The 11,635-nt window shown below is 41.1% G+C and overlaps 1 protein-coding gene across 1 annotated transcript; it reads left to right on the plus strand.

The window, feature by feature from the left end:
• The first annotated feature begins 257 nt into the window (after positions 1 to 257).
• On the plus strand, positions 258 to 9,283 carry creb3l3l (cAMP responsive element binding protein 3-like 3 like). The gene is made up of 10 exons (XM_080737963.1): positions 258 to 380; positions 1,700 to 1,837; positions 2,363 to 2,741; positions 3,168 to 3,277; positions 4,464 to 4,556; positions 4,951 to 5,057; positions 5,285 to 5,353; positions 5,461 to 5,545; positions 5,918 to 6,014; positions 7,425 to 9,283. The coding sequence occupies exons 2-10, from the start codon at positions 1,700 to 1,702 to the stop codon at positions 7,832 to 7,834; spliced, it is 1,488 nt and encodes a 495-aa protein (XP_080594089.1). The 5' UTR covers positions 258 to 380; the 3' UTR covers positions 7,835 to 9,283.
• Positions 9,284 to 11,635: the final 2,352 nt, after the last annotated feature.

Below are 11,635 nucleotides of genomic sequence, written 5' to 3' on the forward strand. Positions count from 1 at the left end.
TGTAAAAGATACATCTTGGTAAAATGAAGATAAAATAAGTGAATATATATGTGTGTCGTGTGTGTGTGTGTGTGTGTGTGTGTGTGTGTGTGTGTGTGTGTGTGTGTGTGACTGTGACGGCACAAATATGGGAGTCCCATACTACATTTCCCAGAAGACCATGCGCCGCGCCGCACTACGTACTTGCAACGTACCAAGGAAATTAAACGTACGCGGATGTGTCTTTTGTTTACGTGATGACGCATTTTTTGCCTATGTTGGAAGGAAGTGCTTTAACTGGAGACTGAAGCGACAGACGTGCAGAAAATCCCCCCCGACCACTGACTGATTACACTGACTCACTCGAATGGTATCTCTGCGTTCACTGCGCTCATACAAAGGTACGATATTTGATATTGGCGTGTAATATTTAATAATTGTTATTTTCCACTTTGTTTTACGTTCGTCAACGACGACCACGCCCTCTTTGGCAGTAAAAGCTCGTGCTTATTGTCCTGTTGTTAGGCTAGCTGACCTGCTAATGATGTTAGCTAGATGTTCCATCTTTGTTGTCTAGCGAATGGCGATGACATTTTGAATACAGCTTCGTGTTTTTCTATAGTGAATTAGGCTAGTATTGAACCGTTTCCTCTGTGTGCAATGGTCAATAAGTAGGTCAAATGTCTCGGCAAGCAGCATGTGCATTCTCCCTGCAAGACAATGAAGAATGTATTGTAGGCGCACAGTGCATTTTTGTAGTTATTTATATATGAAGCAATAGATAACTATAACATACTAAGCTTTCAGTTGAGAACCATGTATCTTGTTTGTTCTGACACTTGATATTCTTACAGTTTAGTTATCCTTCTCACGCGACAACAATGACATGTGTGGGCGGGGCCCAGTAAAGGATGAGCTCATGCTGGCCATGATGCAACATCCAGCTATTGACACTCACTCTCAGTCAAGGCTCAAGGATTTAGTTGACACGTCGACTGATCTTAGAGCTAGTTACTACGATTACCTCACGCTGTATCCTGTAACTCACAACATTATGCTTATGGCCCTACCTAGATTCATTATGCAGAAGAATGTCGCTAGACTCGAAATTCAGTTATATATTTACACTTGAACCATGCACCAGTATAGCCCACAACGTGACTTAAACACACACACACACACACACACACACACACACACACACACACACACACACACACACACACGTAGGGCTGAGATCACCTGATCCTAAATGGCATTAACTCCTTATCCAGAAAACTCCTTATCTGTAATCACTTAAAGGGCCAGTTCACCTCTGGGACAACCAGATCTTATTTTATTGTTGTTTGGGAGTTATTTTTTGTGTTCAATCTGTGTTTTGAGATATTTTAGTATTTCAGCATGAATGATGATGCATCATGATGCAAAATGCATCATCATTCATGCTGAAATACTAAAATATCTCAAAACACAGATTGAACACAAAAAATAACTCAGGATTGTGTTGATCGTGTCCCACACAACAATAAAATAAGATCTGGTTGTCCCAGAGGTGAACTGGCCCTTAAAGGTTCAAGGTTGTACTTTATTGTTCTCAGACTCACTGAACAGCTCTGTTATTAGACTGCCGTACTGTTTACATACACACGCACGCTCAATGTGTGTACTTATATTATACTACAAAATTAAACTAGTTCGAATATGTTTTGTGTCTATGCAGATGTCAGTGATTGAGGACTTTCCAGCAATGGATGGGCCAGACCTCTTAGGTCTCCTGTTCCAGGGAGAGAATGATACTCCTGATCCCTTCTTCCCTGATGGGAAAGCTCTTATTGAAGACTGGCTGGCTGAGCAAGATGTAAGATTTACTTGTTTATGCCATAATTACTACCCTCAACCGGCATAATTCACATCCAAAGAACTATAATAGGACACTATAGGGATGATTATTTCAAAATTTTAATTGACGATGAATTGTCAATGTAACAGAAACGACTGTTGCCGCTGTCTCATACTTGAGTTTGTAGGCATGTTTTATTTAATCATTTTTCCTTTCATGTGGACAAACCTATATATGCATTTCTGGTCCACGTTACACTGATAAAAACCTAGATGCGCGCGCAGGTCGGTACCAAAATGAGCCAATGAAACCAGCGCTCCCCAAAACAACAGGTTTGGGGATTGGTGGGAATTGATTACATGATACAGTCACCTGTGCATTTAGTCTCAATGTTTGTAAACGGTCTATAGGAACCAAGATTTTGATCTTTTAAGAATAGGGACTGGTGTAATTGCCGGGCAGAACTTCTGAATATTGTGGACAAAAGTTTAAACTAACCTTTGTAGATCTCAGATGGATGTAACAATATGACTGTGTTCCCAGATTCTGACAGGAATGGATACAGAGGACTTTCTGTCCAGCTTGCTGGAGGGAGAGGACAACATGACTGCCATCTGCCCCTCCCACTCTCCCCTGGGCAGTGACAGCGGCATTTCCGACGACAGCAGCACCAGCGGCGGCCTGGGAACCACCAACCTTCTGGGCTGCTCCAGTCCCCAGGGGAGTGACACTGACCCTGCGCCAAGCCCGGTGCCCTCTGAACCTGCCCTGGCACTGGGAGAGCCCCCAGTGGAGAGCCCAGAAGCCATGGCCGTTCAAACAGACCACAGCTACTCTCTGCTGCAAGGCAGGGGCGTGGACCTGGATGTCCTCCAGAGTGTGAGAGCAGAGAAGCCAGACATGGATGTTTTCATTGATTTGGGTATGTATGTATGACGCTCATTTGATGGAGTCATTTGTTAATGTCAATAACTGACCCATTTCCTATTACAATTTAAAGGAGAATTCCATCGTAGAGGCAGGGGACTCAATTTCTAACTTACGGCAGCCTGGCACGTACACACATAGACCTCAAAGGGGGCTTGAGCCCCTCACCCTTTTTACCTGTAAAAAGTGCCCTCTCCAGACCATGAATGTAGTTTTTACTATGGCTTTTCCAAACTCCTGAACATAGCATTTTATGTTGAAAAAATTGCCCTATCTGCGTAGAAAGATGGTCTATTTTAGTCTATTTTCAACAAAAGTGCCCATTTCTACCTTATGGGTCATTGCATACTTCTCACCTTACAATGGTATTTTGGTATAGAGAGTAGGGTATTTTTCAAATGCTCATTTTCTGGTGTTTCAGATGATCTGGAAAGTGAGGTAATGGAACAGGACTCCAACAGTGACTCTGACCTGCCCTGCACTCTGGCCATAGAGGACTCCACCAAGGCCTTCACACTGCACAGCAAAGAGGTCAGTTTTCACTCCCTCATCAACATTATTCAACATCAACGTGACTAGACAAGATACGTTGTTGACAACATTCAGGAAGTTATGAAACCTCACACATATTCTGTTTAGTATATAATATTAGCCATCGTTTTTTTTCACACAGCATGTTGTTTCATGTTGATTTACAATTTTTAAAACAATACCCAGCCAATAAGTAGGAGTTGCCACTTTATAATTTTCACAGCAGCATATATGCTCAACACTGATACATAATAGTAGCAGGGTTCCCACGGTCATGACATTCCTGGAAATATTTTGAAATTAGAAAAATATTTTTCCAGTACTGGAAAAGTTTTGGAATTGATCAAGGGTCCTGGAAGGTCCTGGAAAAAATAGCTATGCATTTCTTTGGTTATTGATTTTGTTAATACCTCTGAAATGACAAATTAAACATGGGCCAAATTGTCAAATATTAGAGGCAGAAATTGTGAAAATAGCCGATCTACATGCTCACAACGGCGTTGTGGGCATGTAGATCTGCTATTTTTACAATAGAACCGTGTTATACAAAATTCCTCAACTCTTAGTGCTCATCAGGATGCCGGGTCCCCAGTTAAGATATGATTATTTCAGGGGTCACAGCCTGAAAAGGTTGAGAACCACTGGCATACACTACCTGTCTTTGGGCATTGCACATAGGAGTAAGCGACCTGTTATTGAGCTGAATTATTGTTATATAGTCCTGGAAATTGGGTTAAATATTCTGGAAAAGTTTTGGAAATTAATTGGTAAAAATGTGTGGGAATCCTGTGTGGCTTTTTTTCATGGCAGTATTCGGTTCTGGAACAATAGGAAAAACCACATGATGCAGTCAGCGTCTCAGTTTAAGTGCCATCTAGTGGCAACATTAGCAATTTTCAACAGCATTTTTGTCCCTGGGGAACCAAAGAAGAAATAATAGTAGTAATAATATTGCATCTTATATCCAGATTCAGATCTTTCTTTTACTTTTTATAACTGCTAATAAAACATTCAATTAATCAATAAAAGATACTGTATACTGGAAATGAAAAAGAAGATCGTTCCTATAGATTACATCAACATACATGCGTTACAGTCTCGCACTTATTTGATCTATTTAACGACAGAAATAATGAAATATGTTATGCTGAATAACTGTTAAAACTCTTGTCTTTTCTCCTTCCAGTTTCAATTCAAGGAGCTTGTGCTCACGGAAGAGGAGAAACGGCTTCTGGCCAAAGAGGGAGCAACCATTCCCTCTGACATGCCTCTCACAAAGGTAATTGTTACTGAAAACAATAGATTATCCACAATGTAAAAACAAAAATCATTTGAGAAAAATGTAATTCGTATAATACAGGACAATAGCCTAAATAATTATAATTGTTTATATATATTTTTATTTTCTTATTTTCTAAAAAGTTGATAATATAATAATGTCATTATTATATTGTAAATGTTATAATTTACAATATCCTCATACAAATGAGGATAACAATAGAAAATGTTTATTTTTGGCAGGATATTAGAGCCTCTTGTTTCTTAACCTCGACTTGCCATTCTACAAGTAGAACATAATGTAAGCCCCAGCTGCTGCTTGGGACTGCATAATGCACACTTGAACCCTCTCAAGAGTCTGATGACTTCTATCTCCCTCTCTCTCTGTGTCACAGGCAGAGGAAAGGACCTTGAAGAGGGTGAGAAGGAAAATACGCAACAAACAATCTGCTCAGGAGAGCCGTAAGAAGAAGAAGGTGTACGTTGATGGACTGGAAAACAGGTGAGCAAACGAAGCCATGAATTGAGCATGTTTTTGGGAGAAAAAAAATAGTTTTACAGGTAAACCACATACATGTATTGTAAAGGAGTTGTTCAGTACTTTTTGCTGTCCTGGATCACAAATTATAACTAACGATGTCGAGTATGTTTTCTTTTTTACTATAGTTGCAATATGTACTACAGTATTTGGATAAAACATGCCTTACATGCTAATGCTCCCTTCCTCAGAGTTGCCATCTGCACAGCACACAACCAGGAGCTACAAAAGAAAGTCCAACAGCTTGAAAAAGACAAGATGTAAGGCGGCGACTCTTTAAGATGACATCTGCATTCACATTCATTAACATGTAATTTTAATCTTTGTAAGTGACATGTGTCATCCTTCCTTTATACGACTATTTTAGGTCATTGGCAGAGCAACTGAGGAAGCTGCAAGCCATTGTAAAGATGTCCACCTTGAAGAACACCACCACCAGTACTTGTGTTATGGTAAGCAAAGAATAAGCTATTTAATATCCGCTTTTTGTCAATCACTGATGGTCAAACACACTAATAACCTTTCTACTCGCATTGCACAAGTTCTCTGTTGTTGCCTTCACAAGTGCTAACTGTGTCTGGTAGACAGGCGAGTAGTAAGATAGTTGAGAAAAGTTTGACAGTTGAAAATATATTAAGTAAGCACAAATGTGAAGCTGGATTTGGCTTAAATCCTGGCTTATTTAATTCTGCTTTCGTGAAACGGGCCCCAGATCATTTATGCCAGAGTTACTATCTCTATAACATTTCCACTCAGTGGTATTAAAAGGTCTTAAATGAGAAGATACCCTGTTTTCTCACTTTCCCTTCCATTTGTTCTTGCAGGTTTTCCTCCTGTCTTTCTGCCTCATTATCTTCCCGTCAGTCAATCCGTTCGCAGGCAGAAGTACAGGACAGAAAGAGCTCTACACACCCTCTTCAAGTAAGTTTATTCCAAATGAGAAACATCATGAAGTCTGTTTTGTGGAGGATTTATTTTATTTTGTCTTCTACAATGATTTAGCAGGACTGTTCCCCTTATTGAGTTTATATAGGCAGCATTTAGTGTGTGGAAATGCAGTGAATTGACAATATTCACCATAGTTCTATTAATGTCAGGCACGGCCTCATCCAATTTAAGATCATTCATAGATTACACTTCTCCCCGACTAAAGTGCATAAATTATTTAAGGATTCTTCTCCTCTGTGTGGCAAATGTTTTATTGAGCAAGGTACTTTAGCACATCAATTTGTTCAATGCCATAAGTTGCAAAGCTTTTGGAGCCAAATATTTGACTTTCTTGGGAAAGCCTTTGAGAGGGTCCTCCCTCCTGCTCCTTTAACCGTGCTCTTCGGGGTGCTGGAGCCAGGCTGGGCCCAAAACAATCGGGAGAGACAAGTTATTAGGCTTTCTACCTTGCTCGCTAGGAAATTAATCCTTCAAGCCTGGAAATCAGTTAAACCCCCATCCATTAATATGTGGATAAAGGAACTAGGAGGTGTCTTGCACCTAGAAAGAATAAGATTTGTCCTTACAGATAGGGAGCCCCAGTTCCAAAGAATCTGGTCGCCCATCCTGCGCCTTTTAGAGTCCTTGAAGAGAGCAGATAGTGCTTAGTCGCCCTCTAGGGTCGGTCACCTGCTAATATTCACTGATTAATTACACTGTGTGATTGCTCTGAATGCTGCTCACCTATCTCCGGGGACGCGTGCCGCCATCAGCCATTTATTTATTTTTATACATTTTATTTGTTTTTGTTTTGTTTGTCTTGTTATTTTGCTGTTGTAATTAAGTTTTAACTGTCAATGTGTTGTTATTGTTTATATGTAACTGCAACTTTTGTACTGGTATATGGGTTTTTCAACTTAGTCATGTGGTCCAATTGTTTTGTCTACCTGATTGTTCTTTGTATTCTTGTACGGACGATATGCTTTAAAAAAATGAAAAACATGAATAAACAGATGTTTTAAAAAAAGAAAGGCAGTGGATTGAAGGTGGTGAACTATGACATCATAGCACCATAAGTTCACATAGCCGTGTATGTAGAAATTCCCCTTTGAGACTGAGCACGATCTCTTCTACTGCAATGCTATGAACATGTAGTCTTGGAATTGGCGTAATGAAAAGCTTCATTCCAAAATGAAATATTTGAAATACAGTGGTTGATGACGTAAAATGAAAACAATTCATAGCATAGTATATTGATCATTGATCAAATAACATGGTGGATCTATTCAACTGTCCAACTATTGAGTCAGTCAAATGACTGAAATCTTTGCTCTAAATGTCTTATTATGGAAACAAACTTTTCTGCAGTAATTATATGACAACCTCTGTACTCCGCCTTTGCAGTCATGTCCAGGACCTTGCGCTCGGTGCCCCAGGAGACTATAGACGCTGTGTCCTATGTCGACTCTGAGGAAGAAGAGCTCCTCCTGGTTCCGCCGGCAGAGGTGGAGAATGTCAAGGCCATCTTTGCCGTCGGTCAGAAGAACCACACCCCAGACTTCCAGCGGGTGGAACAGCCCGACCCCGAGACTGGTGTCAACAGCAACTCCTCCGCAGACTTCCCTTCCGGTCAGGCCACTCAGGCAGGCGAGGTGATGCCAGATTCAGGCGGCGGGGTAGAGTCTACGGCAGAGGGATCCATAGACGCCGTGGTAGCCTCTGTGACGTACGAGGTCCCGGGATCCAATGAGAACTGGATCGAGCTGCAGTCGACGTCTGTAATAATTCAGCAACATCGGTCAGATGAGATGTAGTTGCTGGTTAGAACCAGCAGAGGGAGCCATATATTTGTATTTTGTTTTCAGGTGCTAGAGGTCTCCTAGAAGGAGGAAAAGGAAAAAAAGGAATCTTTGAGGTTAATTTGTCCCTCTGCCCCTGCTGTCCCCTGTCAGTCTTTGAACATACTACTGTTCCTCTGTGAGCACTTTGTACTAATTATCATGTTCAGTGATTATAAAGGATTTAGACTATTTCCATGTTAAGACATTGTTACCTGGCTGTGGGACATTGCAGAGATGCAAGGTAGTGTATTTAATTATGTTGGCATCACACATCACCTAAGAACTGAGGGTTCATAAATTTGGTGCCGCATAACGATATAAATGTGCAAAGCATCGCCATGAGAAATTTGACGGTAGATTACTTCCATAGAAGTAATTGCATAGATGGTGCCTCAGTACTACGATATTGTAAAATCCCAGGGAGTTCGTTGCTTGAGTGTTGAACCATGGTTGTAGCTTGTCTCCTGCTGGTGTAGATGTTACTGTACCTTCCCGAAGAATTCTTACTCTCGTGGTGAATGATTCTGAAAAAGGTAGTCGGAGGCTTTATTTATACTTTGTCGCACAACCCTTTTGACCACTTTGTCTCTTTAGAAAGAAATAACATATTTTCAACTGAAAATACATAATTTGTGTTGAGTGAAAGGGTTGTACTATGAAGCACATAATGGCCTTAATAGTTTGCACAGCCAGCCAGCTAACAGCGTCCATAGCATAGTAGGGTACATTAATAGGCTGCTTTGTTCCCATGACGCTTTATTAAAGTGGTTTGACTGCTGTACTGCTTTAGCCATTGCAGGACATTTGGCCATTTTAGATAACTTGTAAAGTTTTTTTTAGCACTTCCCTTGTAACAAGGGTTTTCATGTTCCTTTTTTATTGTGTGGATCGTTTTGCCTTTTATGTTGTACAGTAAATGAGTAAATAGAAAATTACGCACTTTGTCATACGCACTTTGTCGTTGACTGTGCAATTGTAGATAGACCCCCATACCCTCATTATCACCTTTCTCACTCTTCATGAAACTGTTCTTAACTTTGAACAACTTCTCCAAATTACCTCAAGACCTTTTGTGGCATGGAATGGGGGTTCTAATATTTACCCTGTAATCTTTGTTGCAGACTTGCAGTAATATGTAAAGACCTGTTTTCCCAATGAGGATTTAGTTTATTGTGGATTTCTTATCAGTCATAAATGGAATGGTATTGGAACTGCTTTTTGTTATGGATAGACTGTCAGTGGGAGTTTAAATGTTTAACATGTTAAAGATACAGGTAAAATGCACTGATGTTTGCCATGGATCAAGAATAGTGGAATGTAATTAAACTAAAAAGACTGGTGATAATAATCTGTACATTTGAATTGTTTATGTATGTATTATACATGTATGTTCATCTCTAATAAAATCTTTTTATATATCAAGTTAACCTGTACTTATTGTTTGACACTGTGCAATGCTTCAAGACATTGTAGGTATTTGTCTCAGGTTTTGCCTTCAACCTGAAGTAAGATTTATTGGCAATATTATGTCTTGAATAACTTCATGGACATCCTGTTAGTCTCTATGTGGTGCATCAATATGCTTTCTCCAACAGTAAAAACAAAATACCAATAAGCAATAAGTGACATATCATAGCCTGTCTTATTTAGCCAACAAGTATAACAAATGGTGCTATGGGTATTCGCAACAGCCCCTCGTGGGAGATAAGATAACCCAGTAGCTACACAGCAGCATACACCATAACTGATTGGGATCTATTTAGGACCTGGGGCCCATGAGTCTTGAAAGTCTGTTTGACCCTAAATAGGCATATGCTTTAATCAGGATAGGATTAAAATGTTTAGTGTTTGGAAAAACCGCCTATAGGCTACCTATGTAGTGTATAGTAGACTATACTGTGGAGTCTGTTGCTTGTTCAGTGTGTGTTGTCCTGATTATATTCCTACTTAATTTTGATACTAGATTTGACCAGCAGGCAGATCAATAATGTATCGTCAGCTTTGGGAAACAACAGCTCAATCACTGCCTATTTGGGATGATGACTCACACGTGCGTGGTGGCATTGTGACTCATACGCTTATTGTACGTTGAGTTGAGACCATTTGAGAGAGACGTGTTCTTTGTAGAGGAAAGGTCGATCTTATCACCACCAGGTGGGGGTAACAGCTTACATTTTTAACTCAATGTGCGCTCAGTGGAACTTTGCTATAGGATACTGGCTGTCAGTGTCCGTGTCAATAATGGTTTGTTTGTTAAGTAGCCTAATCAGAGTAAACACGTCCACTTGCACATGATGAATAGGCCACATATTATTTTGGGTTCTAGAGTATAGGCTGACTCGTTTAATATGTAAAACAAGGGCCGTTTTTTCTAGGGTCTAGTCTAACAACTCATTTGCAAAAACTAGCTGTGACAGGCTGCTCATTAAAGAATCAAATCAATTTGAGCGCATAATTAGGCTACTGTCCAAAAGAGAAGTGTTGAACGTAAACACATTAAGAAGGCACCACATAATTGGCGCGGCAGCACCCTGGCACCGTGGCACGTGTCGCTTTTCACGAGGGGGTCCGCTGCATCTGTCATGCATCTGCCTGGAGGCCCCTCATTGATGATAAGAACTGTGGCGACACCACACCACACCACACACACACACACACACACACACACACACACACACACACACACACACACACACACACACACACACACACACACACGTCGTCAACGCGGCCCCCGGGCCATAAAACAACCAGGGGCAGGTGGGGCACGAGTCTATTGTTATGACAAGAGTCATAGCTGTTGTGTTGTCTTGGCAGTGGGTCGCCACGCGCCGAGACCTCCTGACCATTCTTTTCAGTGGACCGGCCGGTATCACTCTGACGTGTGCCGCCGATCTCAAGCTGTTCGGGTCACACTGACCAATTATTCATGAATAAAAGATCGTGTTGGGGTTGAAACAGGCTTGTTTCTCTGCACAACTTGTTTCTCGGGAAGTTTCGTTTCTCGGACACAACGATGCCCTATTTTTGTAGAAAGATGCAAATTAATAAGACAAAAAGTGAGAGAGTTTTGCCTGCTAGTGTCCTGCCTTAATGCACTTATGTGGAGTAGAATGCAAGTATAGATTAAGATAAATAGATGCAATTCAATTCAAAGAATCTTGAGCAGAAATCATCCTATTTGCATTGCAAAGCAAGTGTCAAAACTCTAGTCTAAACACAGCATTGTGTAATGCATATTCGTTCTGTCTAGAATATTCTATCTGAGTTGTTTTATAATAGCCATGAGAAAACACCACATGTCCTGCAGTGTGTGAAGTGCATAATAACAATTATATAACACAACACACATCAGGCGATGGGCACTGGGGCATCTCTACCCGCTGTGTTCAGTGAACGGCTGTGCTGATACCCTTTTGATGGGAAATGCAGCAGAGAGATCCATAGTTCAATCTTGTTGTACGTTATTCTGGCCGGTGAATCTGTTTGGACGCTGACAACACAACAGGGCAAGAGTGAGAATGGGGTGGGGGCGGGGGGATTTCTTGTAACGGTGTAATACCGCCCCACGTGGGGTTGTCAACAGGCAGCACTCTGTGTAGAAGATACGGTGTCGGTCGGCAGGGACTTTTGCTTTCGTCACCTCGGCTGCTCCGAGCCAATCGCGGAAGGCGGCTCGGGGAAAGAGCCGAAAGACCGCCCCTTGCCGAGAAACCCCGCAGCCACTCCTATAAAAACGTCCACAGCCTATTCAGAGCTCAGAATATCGCAAGC

This window comes from Nannobrachium achirus (genome assembly GCF_963921795.1).
Source record: "Nannobrachium achirus genome assembly, chromosome: 12".
Taxonomy (NCBI): Eukaryota; Metazoa; Chordata; class Actinopteri; order Myctophiformes; family Myctophidae; genus Nannobrachium; species Nannobrachium achirus.

What these genes read in the sequence shown, in the direction of transcription:
- creb3l3l (XM_080737963.1), top strand. Translation starts at nt 1,700, where the DNA reads ATGTCAGTGATTGAGGACTTTCCAGCAATGGATGGGCCAGACCTCTTA. An exon ending in TCACACTGCACAGCAAAGAG is followed by an intron (nt 3,278 to 4,463) that starts GTCAGTTTTCAC and finishes TTCTCCTTCCAG; the next exon opens with TTTCAATTCAAGGAGCTTGT. An exon ending in GCTCTACACACCCTCTTCAA is followed by an intron (nt 6,015 to 7,424) that starts GTAAGTTTATTC and finishes CCGCCTTTGCAG; the next exon opens with TCATGTCCAGGACCTTGCGC.